This window comes from Corvus kubaryi, unplaced genomic scaffold (assembly GCF_017639235.1).
Source record: "Corvus kubaryi isolate FWS band 111438036 unplaced genomic scaffold, C.kubaryi_AGA036_p1.0 37249, whole genome shotgun sequence".
NCBI classification, from domain to species: domain Eukaryota; kingdom Metazoa; phylum Chordata; class Aves; order Passeriformes; family Corvidae; genus Corvus; species Corvus kubaryi.
This window is the reverse complement of record NW_024581072.1, coordinates 7,890,520-7,914,040: the sequence shown is the minus strand read 5'-3', so window position 1 is coordinate 7,914,040 and position 23,521 is coordinate 7,890,520. Positions and strand designations below refer to the sequence as shown.

At 39.2% G+C, this 23,521-nt stretch overlaps 1 protein-coding gene across 3 annotated transcripts in view; it reads right to left on the bottom strand.

Annotated features, from left to right (window-relative positions):
• Positions 1-362: 362 nt before the first annotated feature.
• LINGO2 (leucine rich repeat and Ig domain containing 2) overlaps positions 363-23,521 on the bottom strand; it is a 506,482-nt gene continuing 483,323 nt past the window's right edge. For all 3 annotated transcript variants that reach the window (XM_042023605.1, XM_042023604.1, XM_042023607.1), the window contains one exon: positions 363-14,709. In XM_042023605.1, coding sequence (XP_041879539.1) covers positions 12,853-14,673 — 1,821 coding nt within the window. In that variant the 5' untranslated portion in view covers positions 14,674-14,709 and the 3' untranslated portion in view covers positions 363-12,852. The remainder of the gene's footprint in view (positions 14,710-23,521) is intronic.

The window sequence follows — 23,521 nt, the reverse complement described above, 5'->3', positions numbered from 1 at the left end:
TGAGAGATGATACTACATGGCAAATACTGTCCTAGGTGGGGGAAACTAGACTACACATGCAGAAAAGCAACTTTATTAGAATATTTAAGAAAACCCTTTTTTCTTTACAATCAATATACTCACTAAAAATGCTATGCATATTTCCAAAACTATAGCAGAGGACTGGAATGACAGCCTCAAACTTTTGTCTTAAAAAACACAAGTGAAACAGTAATGGATTTTCATGTTTATTTTTTCTCTCTTTTCTTTTCTTTTTTTTTTTTTCCCCCCCAAGGAAAGTATTCTTTGTGCTTTAACAGATGAAATTCATAATTTTGTTTGTGATAAGATAATTGAAACATAGAAATCAATTACAACAATGTGCTTTCAAGCCTTTATTTCTTCATTTAAGTAATTGACAATTCAGAAGAACACAGACAATAGGGCTGTAGCAGAACAGTGTTACAATTAAAATCGATTTCTGTGAAAAAAGATTACAACAGCTTTTGAAAATCTGGGAAGGGTTGATGTTGTGAACACAACAGAATGCTTTTCAAGAAAGTATTCATACTGAAATGAGGTGGTTTGTTGACCTCCTTTTTGAACAAGGAGAGAGGAGAATCCTTGTGTTTATATACTGGAGGGAGTATATTTTATGATCTGGAGGGAGCATTTTGTCACATTGAGAAAATAATTTTCTCATCAACAAGTTCACTTCTTACTCATGTTTCTGACTCTTCATTACTACAGCATAAAACCCACCAGAGCAAATTTTTTTTTTTTTAATGCATACCTCCTTTTGTTTGTAGTGGTTTAGGTTTCTGCTTCAGTAATTTAACCATTAAAGGAGAAATTGATTTCTCACATGCCTTTTTGTATGCAGTTCTCTAAGATGGCAGGCACATCCAACAAATACTTCCTTCAGTTCTAAATGATTTGGACACACACCTTCCAGTGTCTTGAAAGTTGGTGGAGGTCTTGAAAGATAAAATGGAGGTACTGGTTAATCTTGTTCCCCAGGAGTAGTTGTTACTTTTAATCATGCCAGATAGGCCCATACCTCAGCAATAGTTCCCAGTCACTGCTGGATGCGAGGCAGTAACCATTCATTAACTATCAAATGTACTTCACTGACATTCACAGCAAAATCTTCTGGCTTCAGTTCTAAAGCAGAAGCTGGGAATGGGGAAATTCCAAGTGTTTGGCTCATGTATAAGCAAAACAATCTTGATTAAAAGATGAAGATGAGGTTGGCCACAACTCAATGTTGTGGCAAATAGAGTTGTGTCAGGACAAATTCCCTATGATAAACATTGGCAGCAGTAATTTGAAACGTGTATGCTTTTTACTTTATCTATTAAAGAATGGGGAAACCTGTGGAAATACTATCTTTCTTTCAAGAAACATGGATTAGAGAGGGGAGAAATTGTGGGACCTAGTTTTGGTAGTCTTGTATAAGGACCAAATAGAAATATTTTTGTAGTAGTAATAGTCTGAGTGCTTGGTGTAACACTTGACAATTGATATGTGTTTTGCATTCATTTCAGCTTTTCTCATCTATAATCAAAGGCAAAGACACAAATCTTCATAGATACTTTAGGAGATAATCATGTTTTTCAAGCATTGCAAAGCCACTAATGAAGTGAGGCATTAAGAGGTCCTTTCATGCAATATACCACTGAACTACATAAAAGACAGAGTCTAGTTGGTGTGCATCTCTCATGACAATTTTCTTTCATATACTGCCACTGCTCTGCAAGATACTTTAATTTAGAACTGTTGGAAATGCTGACCACAGGGCAGACCACTGCTGTGACCATGCTGCCAAGAGGAGTGCTCATCTTGAGCACTTTGAGTAGCAAGGCTTGCATTTCTTAAAAAAGATTTTCTTTGTTTGATACCAACCTCCATCAAAATTACCATTCCTTACACAGGTATGGGCGAGTTATAACTCCTTGGCTTTATAAACCTTAGGGAAATGGCAGAGCCTTCCTTTTGAAAGGTAAATATTATTGTACTCTCCAGAGAATTAGAGACCCAGGGGTTCTGATTACAGCTAAGAAATCCTGAGTTGCAGACTTCTGTTTGTGTTACTAAACGACAGCTATGCCTTCTCCAAGCCAGGCAAGGATGATCTGATATCCTTTAACAAAATGTGACAGCCTGCCAAACCCATAAAAGCCAAGAAAAAATTCAGGAAGGCCCATTAAAATGCAAATGTTTCTGTAACTCGGAAGGCTGCATTGCCTCTAACCGCTTTGCATGGCATGCCTGCTCAATGTGAAAGCAAAATGTTATTTGCAGTGCATTAGAACTGGTATACTGCACAGATGCATAAAGGGTCAATAGATTCTTAAGGTTAGATGTTTGGTTTTAGTGATAGTAGTAATTTAGATAAGGATGTAATCTATTAATCTTTGTACAAACAGCAAAGAGCTCTCTTAGCAAAAGTAATAGATTAAATTTATTATCATTGTCTTCCTATAATAAAATAAGTGTGCTCTCCATCACTTGTGCTTTTGAGTTATATAAATAGGAAAGTTATTGGAAAACAGCTCAGAAAAATACAACTTCCACTTAGGGACTGATGAGGTAAATGAGATATTCCAGCTGGTGATTCCAGCTTTAACTAGCTGAATGAATCCCCTAGCTATTAATTAATAAACCAGATCCTGCAAACCTAAATAATTTCAGAATTATTTAGACAATGTGCTAAGTACCAGTGTAACACAATTTTTTAGATAAGTTTTAATTTCTATTCATCTTTACTATCCAGTCCTGCATTTTACTAACTTCTTACTGTATTTCATTTCCCATTGATTACTCAGGTTGAAATTTATCCTTCCAAGAAAAGAGGAAAAATAAGGCTTTCCACGAGGAATTTCCTGCATCTATTAAAGAAGGAATTTAGACTAAATCTCCTAGATGGCTACTGAGCCTGTAGACAGAAAGGCCAGTTCCTTCGCAGTAACTCAGTTTCTCAGTCCAGCACTTTCACACCTTATTCGTGCTTTCCCAGCATGAATTACCAGCCTCTCCCCCAGTACCAGAGATGAACAAAGCCCTTTTTTTATAGCATGTCATCTACAGCTGTATGTGGGAAGGTTTCATGTGCAGAAAATTCACTGTGAGCATTCCCCCATATGAGAATAACTCAGTCTCTGTGAATTGAGTTTACCTGGTAAATAGTGGCATTTTCAATTTCCCATCAACTTTTAAAAATACAAAAATATTAAACCCAGGCATTTCTTAAAATAAACTTTGGATGCCAAGGTTTGTTTATTTATAGATGTCTGTAGTATCCAATATAGGGTTACTAACTACTTGTCAAATCCTCTATAGTGGATCTGCAAAAGTACAAATATTAAAAATTTTTGAAAGTGACTGTGCTGTAGAAAATTCTGGATGTTCTTAAAAAATCTTAAGTGTGTTTGTCTGTTAAGAGTTATTCATAAATTTTACAATTTTAGTTTTTTTAAAATTTTAATAAATATGTCAGAGATTGCCTGATGTGATGGTGTTTTTCTCTACCTGGTTATCATGGAGAAAACTAGTAGCTTCTTCTACTGTAAGAATTGGAAATTGCTCAGTAGATCTTGTGATACAGAACAGGTTCTACCTCGACATGGTGTAATCTTAGGAGGAATCTTCTGAGGAAAAACCTCTGTTCTCCATGCAGTGGTAGGTGCAATGGCTCTTTTTTCATGTCTTACTGAAGGCAGTATTGCGGTACCTTAGACTGTCAATCAGATTAAAAATATTATTAATAAAGTAGATTATTATAATAAAATCAATAGTAAAGTTTAGCTGACAGTTTGCATTTGCATTTGACATTCTGCTCCAGAGGAGGGTACAGTGTTGCAAGTTCAGTCAAAATCTTTTGGAGGTCTCAAATGCAAATGCAGGAGAATAAGACGGATTTCAGGAGGCATAGGAGAGCTCATATTCAACCCCTGTCTGTCTCTGCTCCTAGCAATCTATCAGGATTTCAAGCTGCTTCTTTTCCCGAGGTAGCAACTGTTTTCCCTTCTAGAGAACAGGACCCTAGTTTAGAGTATAATGGGTACATGGGTGATAAATCTTAATTCAGATTGTCCCAGAAAACATAAAATTTACTGTTGTTAAAAGTACCTAGCTGTGGAAAAATGTGAGTACCAATAGTTTAGATTACAACCTGTGTCCTTCTTCAAAGCTGATCTCTGATGTAGATTTGGTAGATTGTGGCAAATCTCAGGGAGTTGATAAAGGTTTCAAGCTCAGCAGAATCTCCTTTCCACCATTTCCACCAGTGTCTGAATACTGGTGATTTCCTCAGCAACCATGTTTCAAATGCAGATTTTCAGTATTGGTTGCCTTCTAGGTGACACAGCTGGTGAAATCTATCTTTCTGCTGTTCTCTCCATGGTGCTGTTAAGTGGCATGCTTTTCTCCTTCCAGCATTTGCTTCATTGGTATCCCCATCAGTTACCTGAACACACTGCACAAATGAAAGTGAGGGAACAGGCTGACTGAGGGAAAGTGAGGGAACAGGCTGATAGTTTGTATGGATCATAAATCCCAAAACATATCTGAATGAAACCTAGGTTTTCTCTCTGCTTGAGGGCTTCATGCAATGAAGGAGGAGAGTGAGTAGGTGAAAAATACCTGCTAGAGTCTTCTCTTTCTCACGGTATTTGTTCAGATTCTCTCAGTTTAAGAGGGGTGGGCCTGAAAAGTTCTTGTGACCTGGCACTAAGGACCTCGGGTCTGATGTTAAGGAAGCTGTATTGTTCTTATTTTAGCTTCCTACACTACACCTTGGGGGAAAAAGTGATCAGCTACAATAGGGGAAACAATGTAAATTTTCTTCACTTTTTCAAGTAAATTTTGCCAGTCCATGGAATTATTTATTTGGGTTTCATTGTGGATAAGTATGACACACATCATGACATAAGCCCTAAAGTAACTTTTAAAATGACATTCAGAACAACTGTCTTGACAACAAAGCTTTTTTTTTTTTTTTCCATCGTATTAGCATATTTTGCTCAAACATGAAGCAAACTTATGGACAAACCTGAATTGTCATGTGCTTCATGGATCATGACAGCAAGGCTGTTTCATTTCCCATCCATACTCATGATCATATATATCAAAATAAATTACATCACAATTTTTTCATGTTAACCTTGTCACTTTTTAAAAACAATATACATTTAATACTTGAAGAAAGGAACAAAACAAATATAACTATTTTTTTCACACACAAACATGTACATATGAACTACATGTGCTTGCAAACAGATTTCAGTAAGAGTGATGATATTTTAATATATCTGCACTATGGCATTCCCTCCACAAACAATGAGAGACTTGTTATCATTGCTCAAAAGCCAACTTCCTACTGTATGGCTGTAAGCTCAACAGATCAGTGTCATAATTTACTTCCTACTTACGCAGTGCCCAGTGTAATGAAGCCAAAGTGTTGTTTGCTTTTAGTATCAAAACATCATAAATGAATTCTTTAAGAAGCAATAATATTTTGTTTTCTGAAAGATCAAAATGACTAGTGTGTGTACAAGTTGACAACCGTCTTCATAGATAGCTATGCAGCTGCTTATGCACAATGCTTTAAAGCCATTGTTTTTGGCTTAAGTATGAGGAGGTGATGTTTTTGACTTGCAAATGCTGTGAGTAGAAATAGGCGGACTTCTTTAAGGTTACAGATTTCCATGTGCCTTTTTTCCTTCTCTTCCCAGAATGTATATTTTCATGTTCTGCAGCTCAGTTAGCAGTGTAAATATTAAAGCAATCCAGAATAAAAGGTACCAGATGCCACAAGATGAGAAATAGTTAAAACATAAGTTCTGCTTATTTTCTGCTATAGCCTGCTTAGTAGAAAGCAAAAAACCTGGATTAATTTATCAAATTTCTAGTGTAACCAGGAGCAACAGAATGGTGTCAAGAGGACTTCTCCTGATTTACTATGGTAGAAAATCTGTTTTCAGTCTCTTACTTCAACACTTCTGCTTCATGGCAATTTTGGTACAGTTGAATAAATACAGATAATCAATTTATGAGGCAAAAGTCTGTTCTTTTGTATGTTTCTATAACCTATTTTAATAGTAAAGATAAAAGATCCTTCAAGTTGAGATAACCCAGAACATTTTCTTGACTATGCCAGCTCTTTCCTCATTCTGCTGATGCTATAAATACAGATTTTTATTTCCAGCTGGTCTTATACCCAACCACCTGCTTCTAGTGAAAAAGAAAACCAAACCAAAGCAAAACAAAACAAAAACCCCCCAAACCCCAAAAACCCCTGCAGATTCCTTTTCACATGTAACTATTTCAGTAGCAAGATTCTCACAGAAGTTGGTTTATTTCATTTGCAGAAGGAGTTTTACTCAAGCTTCTTCTTCCTTTTTTATTTTTATTTTTGGCTTGAAGAAGGTTTAAGATCCTGCCTTGAGATCTAGATTCCAAAAGCCATATGAACATTCAGTGAAACTTAACCAAATCCAGAGATCTTCCTTTGGCATCACAGTCATTTGAAACTGAGAAGGGAATTGAGAAGAGCTACGAGACAGACAAAAGGAGCATGTGTCACTGAACTAACTGTGATTCTTCTAAGCTACCAAGGAAAATTGAATTTTTAATTCTTATTACAGATAATAAGAACAGGGCATCCAAATTTCTTGGCTAACTTGAAAATATCTCATTCATTTCTTGAGATATTCTCCAGCAACCAGGCCCTCTGACTTTTCCAAAGATGTTCCTTTAACTCCTTCAGACACAATTAAGTTTTAAATTACTGGATCAGATGTTTTTAGTTCTTCTTTCTTCGTTCTTCGTAGCACAAAGAGCAATCAGTCACATAGGATACTGAAAGAAGGCCAGAAAGCATGTATCCAATGTTTTCCCACATGTAATCTTATGGCAAAACCATGGATAAACTGCAGCAGACTGAGATTTCTAAGACACTACTGCTGTGCTGTTTATCAGAGTTACAGTTCAGTGAGGAGGGACAACTTGACCATATGGTTTTTTTCCCTGCTACTCCATGTCAAGCCACATGGTGAGCTGAGAGGATGGGAATGGAAAAAGCAGCCATCATGCTAGCCCTGGATACCAATGGCCTAGGACCATTCAATGGAAAAAGATTATTAGCAAACTGGTCAGAATAGGCTTCCTCACTTCTTGCTGGATGTTCCCCTGCTGTGAGTGGAGGTGGAACAGACTATAGCTTGCTTTGCAAATGTTCCCTCCTTTGAAGGAAAATAGGTAAGGATTGGGCATTTTATTACTGGATAATGGACTGTATTTTCATAGGATGCAGTAGCGGATGAGGCAAAATAACTGCATGACTACAGTTTCTTGTCTATCCTTGCTGGAAGCTGCTGTTATCCTTGGGCAGCCAGAAACTGCTTGCTCTACTGGATTTCCAGCCAATGCTTTGTCTTTTCATGGGTTAAATGCAGATTTCTGGCATTCACACATCCTGAGAGTTTTTCTGGGAAAGTCTAATGCCAAAACCAGATAGCCAGGCATGGTGTAGCAAAGTCTGTTTCACATCTTTGATGTGATTCAGTTGCGACATGGCCTACATACCTCAGTTATCTCCTTGCCAGTTTTTTCTTCTGTTACAAGGTTTAGATAAGACTTTCTATTAAATATTAACACTGACTTCTTACTGTGTTTCATCTGCCTAAATTACAATTTGTCATGCTGAGGATGTAATGTGTAATACGTCTTAATTTTCTTCATGATGTTATAATTGTTGTCACAGGTCACACAATATCAATATTAAAGAAATAAGGAAAAAAAAGATAGCCTTAAGGCTAATTCCTTTCCATAAAGGAAACCTTGCATGGCAGTGTGACAATGAAGTCAGCTTAAAAAAAGTTTAGTTAAAAAATGTCCGGTAACATCAGCAGTTCTCTAGGGGCCTTGGAGTCTTCTGTTTAATTGTATCTGGAGCTGTTGCCTCTGCTGGCACTAGAAACATGTGTGAATGGATAATGAGGTGGGTACAGAGGGTAGAAGCAGCCTCCCAGTCTGAATCTAAGTGAAGTAACATTTTTGTGGAGAAAGCCTTTCTGAAAAGAAAGTTGTAAAGTTCAGAAGAAAGAAGACGGGACAAAAAAACCCCAGAACCATCTCAAAATTTAAAAATAAGGCCGAGGTGGGGTGCTGCTTAGTCCTTATCAATTGTAAATCATGTCAAAAACCCTTTTCTGTATGCACTGCTTCAGTGTTCTCTTTAACTAATTTATGCAAAGTTTAACTGGGTTGGAAAAATGGCTGGGTTAAAAGCTCTCTGAATTGCCAGGCTCAGAGAGTGGTGAATGGTGCCACAACCAGTTGGTGTCTGATAACAAGCGGAGTTCCCAGGGCTCAGGATTGGGCCCAATCCTGTTTAATATCTTTATCAATGACCTGGAGTGCTCCTTCAGTAAGTTTGCAGGTGACATCAAGTTGGATGGGAGTGTTTATCTGCTGCTGGAGGGCAGGAAGGCTCTGCAAAGGGATCTGGACAGGCTGGATCAACAGGCCAAGGCCAGCTGGATGAGGTTCAAAAAGGCCAAGCGTAGGGGCCTGGCGTTAAGTCACAACAACCCCATGCATATCCACAGACTGGGGCAGAGTGGCTGGAAAGTGGCCCACCAGAAAAGGACCTGGGGGTGCTGCTCAACAGCAGCTGACCATGAGCCAGGAGTGTGCCCAGGTGGCCAAGAAGGCCTATGGCATCCTGGCCTGTACCAGCAATAATGTGGCCAGCAGGACCAGGGCAGTGATTGTCCCCCTGTACTTGGCAGTGGTGAGGCTGCACCTCAATTGCTGTGTCCAGTTCTGGGTCCCTCAAGTCAGGAAATACACTGAGGTGCTGCAGCATGCACAGAGAAGGCCAACAGAGCTGATGGAGGGTGTACAGTATAAGTCCTATGAGGAGCAGCTGAGGAAACTGGGGGTGTTTAGTCTGGAGAAAAGGAGGCTCAAGGGAACCTTATCACTCTTTACATCTCCCTTGGAAGAGGTTGTAGCTAGGTGAGGATCAGCCTCTTCTCCCAGGCAACCAGTGACAGGAGGAGAGGACACAGCCCCAAGCTGCACCAGGAGAGGCTCAGGCTGGACGTCAGGAAGAATTTCTTCACTGAAAGGGTGGTTAAGCATTGTAATGGACTGACCGGGGTGGTGGTGGAGTCACTATCCATGGGGGTGTTCAGTAAATGACTGAGTGTGGCACTTAGTGTTATGGTCTAGTTATCAAGGTGGTGATCAGTCAAAGGTTGGACTCGATGATATTGAAGGTCCTTTCCAACCTAAATGATTCTGTGATTCACTGTGATTCTGTAAACACTTGTACATTCATCTGTTCTGATCTTCGTACTGATCTGTGCAAGTGGACTTCAAAATATATTTGTGGGAGGTTCAGTCATTGCTCTTACAGGAGTTATGGACAAGGATATTTTGGTACCTGTTTTCTCAAGTTGCTTTGCTGGTTCTGACGTTTTCAGTTTTTTCTGCAAAACTTTTCTGCAAAACTACTGCTGCTCCTCAGAGTTTTGTTGCACTGACTGCCAGGTAAATTCAGGCTAGTGTCAGCATGGGGAACAGCTGGTATACAAGTCAGAGGTATGTTAAAACCTTTGATTCCTCTTTTAGTGCCAGGTATGCACTATCCACCTGTTTCTGAAAATATGATAGGGGAGCCATATGGGTCAGATGCCTCCTCACAGCCCAGTCCTTTTTCTCCCCTGCAGTAAAATACACTGCGGAGTGTCTCCTTGATCTCCAGCAGAGAAGTAGAAGTGACTCCTTCAAGAGGCAGGGTAGACATTCATCCACTGTTCTCAAAAGAATTGCCTAAAACGTACTTGTCTAGGTCTGACTGTGACACTGTATTCCTTATTAACCCACAAGAGCCATAGTTAGTATGTGTCCCACAAATACATAAGAAGAAGACTATGTGGAGCAAGACAAAAAGTGTCTCTGAGTCTTGCTGTCCTCACTTCTGTTAAGAGGTGCCATATGCCTTGTTAAGTCCATGCTGAAATAAGTAGGCTGCAAAAAGTAGAACATTGCTAGGAGGCAGGGAACAAACACTGATTCTGAAAAACTGAATACTGACTGAACTCAAGGCGATACACAGAACACTGACAGCTCTGCAAGGCGGTGCTCAGCAACAGCAAGCGGTGATTTCCATCACCAGCACACATTTTACATAGATAACTAAGCACATTTCTGCTTACAAATCCTTGCAGTGCACTAACAATGCAATCACTTCTTAGAGTCATTCTAAGGGAATAGGGGAATACAGCAACTCATAATTAATCCTAAAAGTACATGTTTTCTAGGGTGGTGTTTTTTGAGATTTTTTTTTTTATTGTGTCATTTAATATGAAGAAATCAGCTGCAAATGTCTAGAACTTAGGTGAATTTTTGCTTCTAACATTGATTTTAACATTTAACATGAAATGACTGCAGGGGCAATAGATTACTAGTTGAAAAAAATGACAATTACAAGGGAAAGGCACATGCAAATGTCTTCAAGGGACAGTTCAGAAACATTTTGTTTTATCCCCATTTGTTTCTTTAACTGCCCACATTAAGGTACAGTAGAGTTTTGGACTTCAGTGCAGTGGTTATTACATCAACAAAAATAATTTCCCTGGTGTTAGAATTTAGTCAGGGGTTATTCCGTTATATTAATGTTCTACAAATGTCATAGAACAAAGAGTATTCTTATCAAACATGTCCATAAATCTCCAGCTATCTAGTTCAGAGGATAAAAAAAAAGGAAGCAAGAAAACCCAACTCTAAACTTAAAGCCAATTTAAGTAAAGAAAATTCTAAGAACGCTTGCAACCTCCGCAGTTTGGCAACCTAAAATAAAGCAATGATGCAAACAATGATCAATCACTAAAAAAAGAGATTCTCAAAACTGCCTAGCCTTGGGTCCTGCAGCTAAGTTATGTGTACATCTAGGGAGTGCAGCTGGATTTTACAACTTTTGGCACATTTCCCTTGATAGAAGTGGGAGATTTTTATCCTGCTTTGAAAATCTCTGCCAAGAATGTGGATACTAATTTTAGAAGCACCTGCATCCCATTATAGGTCAGCTTGACTTTGGTTTCAAAATACCAAAATCTACTACTAAGATTGAACACAGGCTCTTAATCACATTAATCTGAATGTTCTGTCTTATAATATTTTCATATTAATCTGGTTAAACATATATATAGTCATTGTCATCCTTACTCCAGGTTATGCCAATCATTTAAAAATGGTATTTGCTATCAACCACATACAACAAACCTATGGCTCATAATTGGTGGAAAACTTGAGAGGTGGCTGAACAACTTTGTATCTTGCAATTGCTGAGAATTTAAAAAATAAAAACTGTGGTATTAATGATAAAGAATAAAATTTCACTTCTCAGCCTTTTGAGGATTTCTTTGGAAGCATAAAACAAACAAACAAAAGGTTATTTGTGCTGAACTAATGTTCCACTTCTGTCTTCTCTCCATTAAAAAAGATTCCTAAAATCTGGAAAAATTCGCCCCTCTTGCTCTAAGATACTGCCCCTGAAAGGAACATAACCACATTGTTATTAAAATGGCATTAAGGATAGCTAAGTAATCTGTTCTTGGAAACTAGCTTTACGTCTCCGTGTTATCTACAAATATACAAGATGAGAATGACAGTGACTAGAGGTTCATTATATCTGGCAGTATGTTAGCCTTTTTGAGGCTATCATGTTTTAAATATTATTTTAGTATTATAAATCCCCATATTATGCATGAACAACTGTAGTTTACTTGGCATTGGAGAAGAGTTCATTCCTAGTAGCAGAGTGTTTGTATGTTTTAATTCAGTTGTATAAAGAGTAAGATGACCATATTTCCCAAGGAGTCTGCAGAAGGTATTATGCTCTTTATTTGGCCCAGTACACATTAACATTTTAACAGTAGCTTTGAAATTAAAATCAGGGCTAACAAAACCAATTCTCTCTCTTCAAGGTAGAACTCAACTCCTCCATGCCAGCATTGACTAGTGGGTTGCCTTCCCTGGGTGAGAACCAGGGCTGTATTACAGTAAACTGGTCCAGTGTGATATCACAGATATAAAAAATATTCCATTCTGTATCAAAACTAGGCACACGCCTTATATTTATATGAAGAGTAGATCGACAGAGTTGAGCGGTTTTGCTCTCAACTATTCAGCTCTGGCCTTCTACATGAGGAGAAAAATATCGTATGTTATTTCTAATTAGTAACTACAAGCATCTAATTTGGGCTTGGTGGTAGTTAAAGATGGGTGACATCACACTTGGGTCAGTAGTGGTGGATATCTAAAAGCACAACCTCTCATTTGTATTGCTTCAAAATGTACACAGTATAGATGTAGATTAAAAAAAAAAGCTACCAATTTTTTTGTTGTATTGAACTAACTAGAAGGGACGATGCAAAGTTTTACCAAATGAGATATATGGATACAAATTTCACTGTAGAGTGTGGTTTAGACAAATGTGTCTTTTTCTTTAAATATGTAAATCCTACACTGTAGGTTTTTTTCTTTTTCCTTTTGTAGCAGTAGAAAATGTTGAACAATTGTCCATGAGCATGAGCCAGTGGTTCATTGCTGATATCCCCAGAATGCCAGTATTTGCAATGCAAACAGTTAGTACAATTTCCCAGTTCTATGAAAGGCCCTGACACATCTGCCTCAAGGTCTGGAGGCTCTGTTGTATAACCACAAATAGTCTTTCCATTTTCATATAACCTTTTGATACACTGACAGCTGCATTAAGCTGCTTCTGCCTAGCGATTCCACATGCCAGGCTGTTTTAATTGGTTTTAATGCCACAGAAAAAGCACTGCTAGCAGAATACCATCAAATCATTTTCATATTGAACCTTCGTGGTCCAGAAACCTCCCCTTCAACCACAGCACCATTGTTTTTGCGAGGGACATATTCAAGGTCAATGCTGGTTTTGTGTTTGCCTTTCCCTCGGCTCCACACAAAAAGAAGAAGGAAACAAAATAAAACCACTCCAAGGAATGTGAAACAGCCCATAGCTGTGGACACCAATATTGTCTTAAGGTCCAGAGAGTAACTGTTCGCATTGGTTCCGTTAGAACTTGTGTCGTTGGAGTCTGTCATATACATAGGGGTCCTGTTGGCATAAAGGAAACGGTCTGAAGTAAACCCCTTTACTGTCAGGGAGGCCGAGTAGGTGTCATTCCCAGCTGCATTACTTGCAATACAGACATAGATCCCAGTGTCCTGGTCTTGGGCAAATCGGATCTCCAGGGTACCATCTCCCAGCACAGTGGCTCTACCATTTGATTTAGTTGTGATCAGCCTCCGGCGTGGGGTAACCCAGGAGATGGTAGGCTGTGGGTCCCCGTCAGCCTTGCACATCAACTGCACGGTCTGTCCTTCCTCCACTACCAGGTACTGCAACTTCTTGTCTTGTATCTTGGGCTTCTTACAGGTGAAGTAAAAGGAGAGAGCTGTGCTGTGAAAATCTCTGAATGACCTCTCTCTGACACTGTCTGGGCCAGCACACATTGGTGGTTCGCTACCAAACTGCAAGGTGGGCTGCCGCTGCAAAATCCAAAGAAGACGGCAGTCACAGGCCAGAGGGTTGTTGTTAATGCAGAGGACCTCAAGGCTTTTGGAGGAATGGAATACATTCTCTTCTAGGGTTTCTAGCAGGTTTTGGGACACGTTGAGCACGCGCAAGAATCGGAGCCCTTGGAAAGCATGTGGTTCAATGGTGCGCAGCTGTGCCCCCACCATGTGAAGCTCCTGCAGGCGCACTAAATCCGACAGCATGCCTGCTTCGATGGTGCTGATGGGGTTGTAAGAGAGGTTGAGATGTGTCAGGTAAACCAGGTGTTTAAAAGCAGAGTAAGGTACCGCAGACAGGTTGGTGTTTGTGATGGAGAGAGAAGTTAGGTTGAGACCATACAGACTGTTGGCAGGCAGCATGTCCAGGAGTGGCCAGGCCTCTATCTGTAGGTCTTTCAGGCGAAACAGTCTTTTAAAGGCATATGCCGGCAAAGCGTTAATGTTGAGCTGTTTCAAATGCAGACTGATGAGGTTGTGGAGGTGAGAAAGAGCTTCTGTTGGTACGGCTGTGAGGTTGCATCTCTCCAGGGTAAGCTGCTCCAGGCTAAGCAGCCCACTGAAGGCCCTGTGTGATATATACACCAAATCATTGTCCCCAACCTCCAGGGATTTTAGGTTATGCAGATCTTGAAACATGTAGTCTAGCAAAATGACAATCTTGTTTTCACTTATATCAAGCTTTGTTAAGTTTGACAACCCAGTGAACACCCCAAGGGGGACCAGCTTCAGACGGTTTCCTTTCAGCCGCAAGGAGCGCAAGTTGAAGAGATTGTTAAAGGCTCCAGGCTCAACATTGGAGACAATATTGTCACTGAGGTCAATCTCCTCCAGCAACGGGTACGATGTGAATTCCTCAGGGTTAACACTTTTCAGTCGGTTCTTGCTGAGGTCCAAGATTTTGGTCTCAATGGGAATGCCTTCTGGAATGGACATCAGACGTCTTCGGTGACAGCTGACAGACTTGTTCTGTGCTGAGCATTCACAGCGGGCCGGGCAGCCCACGGTGGGGCTTGTGAAGACAAGCAGCACAGCCAGACCCAGGAACGGCTGCCAGCATGTTAGAGCTGTGTGACGCATGACTCCACTGATCTGGGCTAACCCTCCGTCACAGGCCTGTGGGGTGAGGATGGGAAAGGGGAGAAGTTAAGTCTGCAGAAAAAGAACAGTACCATTGCAAAGCAAAAGCATGTGTTTTCAGACCAAACAAAACAATAAAACCTATTGTGAATGGCAAGACCAACAAAAAAGCAGATTTTACTTCAAGATCATAGGGCCAGTCAAAGGATTTGTTTAGCCAGCATTTTCCTCCAGATGTCAGAGAAGGCAAACCAGCTTTTCCTACTGCAAACAATAAACGAGGCTTCAGTCTTTTCTTAGTCTCAGTAGGTTTCCTCAAGAGAGTGCTATAATTAACCCAGAGATAAACTATGCAAAAAGAGCTAATAGCATTTGTGATAAGTTTACAGCACTGGATTTCTGTGAGGTTAGCTGAAACCAAGCTTATGCCTCCCATTAGTGTTTTAAGGCAAATCTTAATGATGCATTATAATCCAGAAAAGGAACTCCTTGACAATGGAAAGATTCCTTTTAACATTTATTGCATATATTACAGCTATAAATAGATGAAGCTTGTTCACGCATACGCATACACAATGGCTCAGATGAGGACGGAAGAACTGGTGCATCTCTGATTAGAATTTGCAATAGGACAAATCGATTCTTTGCTTTTACTGCACAAAGATATTTTGTGTGACTCTTTAGAAACTGAGACCTGAGAAGGGTTTACAGAATACATATTTGTACTTCCAAGATGTGTAAACCAGTTTTAGGAAGACAAAAACAAGATAAGATGAGCTGTTTGTGTTTAAGCAGTGCAATGTCCAAAGAAGCACCACAGATTTAACGGAAATTGCAGTTGGTAAGTGATTTATTCATTCCTGCCTTCAGGTTAAAAATGAGGATAGAAGAAGACAAGATAACCCCTATTAATTAGCTATCCTTCTTCAAAGGATGTCCTTTTCAGGTTTAGTCACCAAAGGCAAGAGACTTTTTCAACAGTAGCTACTAAATGAAGATGAACAAAAACCCATTTCAAAAGAAGAAGAAAGGATATAGGTGTTCATCAAAGGAAGGTGTGTTTGAGATGTTCAGAGTAAAGCAAACTGCAAGCAAGGACTGTAGAAGTGCCTTAACTCCTATGGTACAGCCAACTTGATGGGGCTAAGTGATAGTGCTGGGATTCAAGCTTCATAATATTAATAAGCCTTATAATGGGCCCCAGGCCTTGTGAGACCTCTTCTGGATGGTTTAATTTGGGCTTCATTTTTGTTATACTTGTAAAAATATTTACATAACTCCTGCCTGTAACTACATCTCATGCCTGCACAGTTGACCATTGCCCATCTGGTCCTACCCGCAATGACAAAATTACCCAATGGCCAAGCATCCACCTTATCTGTGTCTTTGGGATTTGAGGATCATCTGGCTACTGTGTAAGAAGTTTGCAACTGACGTTTGAGTCAAGTTTTTTTTTGTCTATGTGCTATCACATGGATTGTAATATAAAAGAAATCCTCCTGTACACAGGGGTAAATACATATTAACAAGTATGGTACAACTAAATTGATGGGGCAGACAGCTATTTGAGCAAATAAGCTGTCTGAAGCACATCAGAATAATACTGAGTAAATTGCAGGCTGATGAAAAAGGAAGTCCCACCACTAACTCTGCTACAGGAACACCACACTCTGCTGGTACACAACTTGGAATGTAATAACTCACCAAATCATCCTGCCTGACAGAGAAGGGTTGCACTCTCAGACTGTGGATGATCAGAACAGTGGAGATTCAAGATGTAAGAAAAAGAGCAGGTATTTGGATCTGTTGATCTTTTTGTATAATAAAAATTTCTAAACAAGAACCGGGTGGTTTGGATTGTAAGCATTAGTACTATTGTAACTGGACTGAGAAATAAAGAGCTGTTGTGCTCTGTTAAAAACTGAACTGAGTGAAAAAGCATTTATCTTGGAACTCCATATAAATTGTGTTCTTTGACTGACCATACATGAATGATGCACATATTACTCCTCTCACAACTCTGTGGAAGAATTTCAGTCTTGACTGATGTGGGTTTGCATTTCCATTTTTACACTTCTATGCAGAGACTATATATTAATATGAGGCACATTGCATGCTGGTTTTGACATATAGACTGGAGACTTGGATGAAAATTATTCTGTAGGATATTACCTATAAAAGCACATTTCCACTTTTTCTAGAAGGACAACCTACTGAGATTTAGTTTCCCCCTTAAATTGTAGTCTTGCAAGTAACTATTGCTAGTTATGTCCAGCTGTGACAAAGGTTTTCAGAGGTAAACTTCACTTCATTAAGCACTAAGTTGAAACTGCAAACCTATAGGGGACTGTGAGTTAGGTGTTTGCAATGAATTCAGATCAGAGAGCCTTTGGGGTGCTCTGATCATTACTTTCAGAGCTCAGTCTGTGAGGTTAGTGCTTTCATACTGATACTTCTGCCACACAGGGATTTCATTTCCTACCTTACCCATCTAATAATGTATGAAGCACAAAGTAAACAGGTTCAGTGGAAGATGAGCATTCCTGGAGTGTTTGGTTTAGATAGAAAAAATATGAAACACTTTTTGCAGCTATTCAATCCACCTGGTAACTAAAACTTCTGAGGACTACAAAGTAGAAGGTGGACAGTATAAAAGACTATAAAAGGATTTTTTGACTGTGGCTGGAATATAGAAAAGTAGTGTTAATAAAGCACTTCAAACAGTAATAGTAGTCTTCTGCTAAGACATGCACACAGATAATGAGATGGATATATATTTATCTGTAAGGGTGTGTGCATCTCTGTGTATGCACTTGCAAGGAAGCAAGGTTCAGGACTGAGATATGAGCTGGAGTGAATACATTTCAAAAAGGATAAATAATAAATTAAATATCAAGTCAGAAAAACTTGGATCAATAGTACAGGTTAGAAGAAAATAGAAATTAAATGTATTATTACAATTTACACTGATCCAGATGATACTACCATTCTTTCTGCTAAGCAAATCTGTGACTATATCCTAAGCTTTGAACTACTTTAAGGAGAAATTATTTCATCTTCATTATGTAAAAAATGTAACCTTATCTCAGGCTAGGGTTAAAAGGTCTAGCAAGTGAAATGTGTGGGACAAGGTGAATTTTGGGAGAAGCCTACAGTGATTTTTGACGATCTATTGCATGTGGTCCCATTTGAATTTAATGAATGTAAAGTTGTATTTTCAGGACATGCCCAGTAACATCACTAGCTGGGCCTACCTTTTGCCTTCAGCCTAAGAATAATAAAGGGTACAGTTTCACCTGTAAAGTACATTTCATGTCAGTGTGATCACCATTATTTATTACTATACACCTGTTAATCAACAATGCTACTGTTACAAGAATCAGAGTGAAATAATGCCATTAAAAGATATTCTTCTCTGCAAGATGATTTCTTGGAGTGCAAAATTATTTTCCGTATTTTTTTAGATTTGTGGGATGTTAATTAATTGGTGACTTCACTGGCACAGTGCTGAACTGTTAGCGTCAGTGTTCGACATGATGCCTTTCATTCCTGCTTAAACAACCAGCACTACATACTTTATCTTTGCCAGTATAGGAATTACCTCTAAACATCTGCAACATTGTAGTTTTTTGCATCCCTCTCTTCATTGTGATACATACAAGAAAGTAAAGTGTATGCATGCAAGTATGTATACACACACACACATATAAATGTAAGCTAGAAGTATAGTCTTACTGTTCTGTGATTGTACTGTGCCTTGCACTACAGAGTACTTCCCTAAAATTATAGCTTGCTAGATGAAAATTCAAAAAACATAAATGATTAAGAACTGACAGTTTTTCTATGTTTGAACGTGAATGACAACCTATAAAATTGTTTTCCTGGCCTTTATGGAGTATTTGTTGTGTTTTGATAGACTCTAAAAAATGAAATACATGAAGTTGTTGTTTATTAAAAAATAAACTAATTACCTTCTTTTTGTCTTTCTCTGGTTCTGTTCTTTAAGTCCAAAGTCAGGAGTCAAGTTACTGTTGGCTGATACTCTTTTTCAAAAGAGGACCCTATTCAAAGTTCAGCAGTGCAATTATGAAAGTTCATTAGAGTTATTAGTTAATAGTTCTGTTCAATCTCACCAAAACCAGCCATCTCTACTACTTTGAAATGCAAATCAGTTTGTACAAAGTTCTGAAGCTTTGAATCTTCCCACTAGTGCTTTACAAGAAGGTACAGTGCCCTGTAGCTTTTAAATTGAAAAACTATAATTAAAAAAAAATTAAAAGCAACATAATGTGCTCTTAGAATGCAGGGCCATTCCAAATATCATATATAGGAATGTGCCAAATCATGCATATGTTACATATTTTTTCACTTTTCCCTTTCCCTCAGACGAATTTTGATGCCTCTAGAGCTGAAAGCTAGAGTGCACTTGACTATGGTCCTTTCCATGTCCCATCTGATGCTTCAGTATTGTATGGGACATAGCTTTAGCCAGACAAGCTCAGAAGATCTGTTTCTGTCATTAGCTGCATTAGCATCACATGATGCTCTGATTTCATAGCGTTGATCTTACCTTTCCCTCCCCTTTACCCAGTCTTTCAGACAAAAAACTCCAGTGGATCACATCAGAGATGACAATTTTGCCTGATGCTGAGGTCACTTAATAATATAGGTTCTAAAATACAGTAATTTTTTTACAAAAATATACTGTATTCAGTAAATGGTCTAGGATTAAATATTGCATGACAAGACAGACTTGTACTGGTTGTTCACTTAAATGCTACCAGTGAATCCTGAGAACCAGGTGAAGTACCTGTTTTAAAAATGTGTGCTGGGTTGACCCTGGCTGGACACTGGGTGCCCACCAAATCTATTCTATCACTGCCCTCTTCAACTGGATGGGGTAAAAAAAATATAACAAAAGGTTCACACGTCAGGATAAAGCAGGGAGAGATCACTCACCAGCTACCATCACAGGCAAAACAGACTTAGCCAAGGGAAATTACTTTAGTTTATTACCAATCAAATCAGAGTAAGATAGTGAGAAACAAACTCAAATTGTAAAAGATTTGCCCCAACCTCTCCCTTTTTCCCAGGCTTGACTTCACTCCACATCTTCTCTCCCTTCCCTGTAGGGCAGTGCAAGGTTTTGGGAAATGGGAGCTGTGGTCTGTTCATCACATTGCCTCTGTCACTCCTCATACTCTTGCCCAGCTCCAGCGTGGGGTCCCTCCCACAGGAGACAGTCCTTGATGAATTTCTCCAACATGGGTCCCTCCCATGGGCTGCAGCTCTCCATGAACTGCTCCAATGTGGATCCCTTTCATGGTGTGCAGTCCTTCAAGATGGGTATTTTTATGAGCCTGTGTTTAAGGATAATAAATTATTCTGCTGTGTAAGGTTGTTTCTCCTCTGAATGCTGAATTTTAGCATTGCTGTATTTTAAAGCAGGGAGCACATACTGAGGAGTATAAATGTTTCTGTCTTTGCATGGCTGTCATCATCTGTCACACTTCAGCAAGCAGTAAGCCAAAGCCATTGTTCAAATCTTTGCAACAAAACAGCGTTGCTGTTGTGCTGAGCAGAGAGATACTGAATATGTGCAGCTAAAACTACTGAATTACTGTGGTGCAAAATTTTGACCAGCTCAGTGTGGTTTGGGAACTCTTTTCTCACAGATTTATCTCTCAAGTACCTATTGCAGTCTTCTTGGAACAGCAACTGATCTGGCTTTCTTGAACACTCCTTTCATGCTGGACCAGACGAGGTAAGGGCAGGAAGGGTGAGGAACCTTTGCTGCTGGACTGTGCCCAAGGTGGCAATGGTAGGAAGTGTTGCCCAGGAGATGAAGGGAAGATAAGAGACTGTGGTGATGCATGTTTTTATTCTGTTTTTATATGTTCTTTGTATATTCTTTGTACCCCAATGGTTCATCCCTACCTTCCCTACCTCCATTCCCAGTTGGTTTGTCCCAGATCCAAGCTGCTCCCCCGGTGTTCCCTATACGGTTGTTCTCCTGCCCTTGGTTTAGTCGGTTCCCCATCAATCACCCAAACGCCTCCCGTTATTCCCGAAAGTTCAATGTCTATCACCTAAGCCCTGTTTATCCTCATGTGGTCCTTGTCAATCCCCTGAGATCCTGCCCCTTCTGATACCTCCCCCCTGGAAATCCCCTAAACCTGGACACCCCATTGGGGCATGTGATCCCTTTCCCTCCACCCCTCAAGGCTATTGGCCTATGTCAATGTCTATCCCTGTCCATATCCCTCCCCTGATGATCCCTATTGGTCGCCTGTTAAGCCATCCCCATCATAATGCCTCCCCTTATAAGGTGTTGCCCAAAGCTGCTCTGGACTTGCCCTCTGTGGATACAGTCTAATAAAGTTGGGTGACCTTCTGTGGCAAGCCTCCCCACTACTTTTTATCTCTTCCCTTCGTCTAGGGCTGCTGACTGCTACAGTGTCTGGAGCTTGTGCTCCCCTGGATAGAGCAGAGGCTTCAGAGGAGCAGGTGTAAAGCTCTGTGCCCTCCGGCTGCTCCCCACTCCTGCTGCACACTGCTGGAGCTAGCCTGGGCAGTGGATGGTAGCGGTCACTGCAACAAGAGACAAACTGAGATGGTTCTAGGTACAGCCAAATGACACATGAAAATATTAGTCACTTAGAAATGTTCCTACAGCGAGACACAATGACACTAGGAGAATGTATGAAATCCTGACTGGAATTTTCTGACTCGACTAAGCAATTTGGACATTCCCATCATATGTTCTTTCAATGAAAGAGCCCGTTTGTAGCAAAGGCTTTGCCTCACCAGGTCTTGTGCCTGGAATTTATCTAAGCTTAGTGTATTGTTCCCAAATTTTATCACAGACTAAGTCAAGACTGCCTATACACTCTCAAAAGGATGATTTTTCTTTAAATCAGAGCATATCAGAAATTATTCAAATGAACCTAGGTGTTCTACCTTCCTTGTCTCTTTGATCAAGCCTTTATGCTTATGCAGAGATTTTGTTCTCTCTCCCTTTATTGATCTCTTAAACATCTCAGCATTTAAATAAACTGAAAACATTAAGTAGCTGTCTGCATTCTGATAATAAATAGATTTACGAATCCTTGAGTAACAAGTGGTTGTTGCTACAACAACCACTAGTCTGACAAGTCATTGAATTGGAAGCAAAGTTTTGATTTAATTATTCTGCTGTCCTAGGATCATTCTTGTCCACTAAGTCATCAGTAAAAACTCCCTGGGCTAACATCAACTCAAAAAACTAGTCAAGTTGCATTTGTTTCCAGAAGAAAAGATGAGACCCAGGTCATTAAAAAAGACATAATGCAGAAAAAGAAAACAAAAGCAAAAAGAGCAACTAGAGCAACCTTCTTTATTTACTTATCCAATAGAATTATTTTAAGATTGGTTAAAATCTTTGTATCAGGTGTTTTAAAACTAAACAAGTGGGTATAGTTTTTACCCCAAACACTTATATTTTTGTCTGAATCTAAGTGAAAGAAGCATGTGTGCCAAAAGACAGAAGGCAAGAAAATCACAGTGACAAATTCATGTAATTATACAAATTATCTGTACAAGGCTTTGAAGTCCAGATTCTTCACATTAAGCAAAGAAATGATGACATCACTACACCTTCTGTTTTTAAAGCAATGTTTCTAAGATTAATTTACCGATTTCTTTCAGTTTTCACATAGAAAGTGAACCTCAGGAAGAAATCTGAAGGAAAAAATAGTAAGTCTTAACGATTGTCTCGCAGGAGACATTTCATGCATAAGTAACAGGAAAAGAAACTGGAAATGTTTGCAAGAATTGTAGAAACTTCCACTGACATTTCACCTGACCTTGCTGATAAGTTGGAAGGGAAGAAGATTATGAAAAGCTTATATGAACAATTACGTGAAGGGCTGTAAATGATGCTTGGATGTAAAATAAAATTCAGACATTTTTGGTGAAGGTTAATGATATAAATCAACCATAGAGGGATGATAGCCCTACTATCATACCCACACAAACAACTACCTTATAAAAATTGCAAATATTTGCATAGAAACAGTTTTTGACAAAGAATTCTTAGTTGAATAAATTAATGAGCTACTGTGAATGACAGATCTTTTCTATCATCAATTCCTTCTGAATGCAGAAGCAGATTTTTGAAAGGTAGAATTATATAAAATTTCTTTTGCACACTTCACTTAGCTCGATTCAATAGTATTCCTATTTTACTGGTAAAAAGTGATGTTGCTAAGAGATAATTATTCAGTGGCAAAGACCAGAACAATATAATTACTGTGGCAATAGATGTGTTGATGTACCTAAATACGATAATGCAATAATAGAGAAAGAGCTAGACTGATATCTCTGAAAACAGTACAGCTTTTAAGTAGTTCGTATTGCATTTTGTTAGGGCTGCTTTGTATTGGAAGACCAGACACCTGTTGTAGATGAACTCCATCCCTAGACCTGGTGTTAAGTATCTGTGCATGGTAGCCCCCTGAGTGATATGTGACTTCAAAAACAATGCACGAGTCCACATTTTAATGAAGTTGATTTATCCTAAGGGTTACAAAGCAAAATTCCATTACACTGTTTCACTGATGATTCTTGCAAGATTTTAATGTTCCAAATACTGACAACAACTTATCACAAGGGAAGAAAGGTGAAGTTATTGTAGTACAGGAGGGAAAGTCATATGACAACAAAGAGCTAAATTTGTTAGTCTTGGGGAATGCAGCAGACCGAAAATTTAAAGATTATAGAAAAGATTAAAAATCTCCTGCAAGTCAGGATTCATTACTTCAAAATGGACCTTGTGTTTCACAGTGTGTCTAGGCAGGTGAACCTTAAA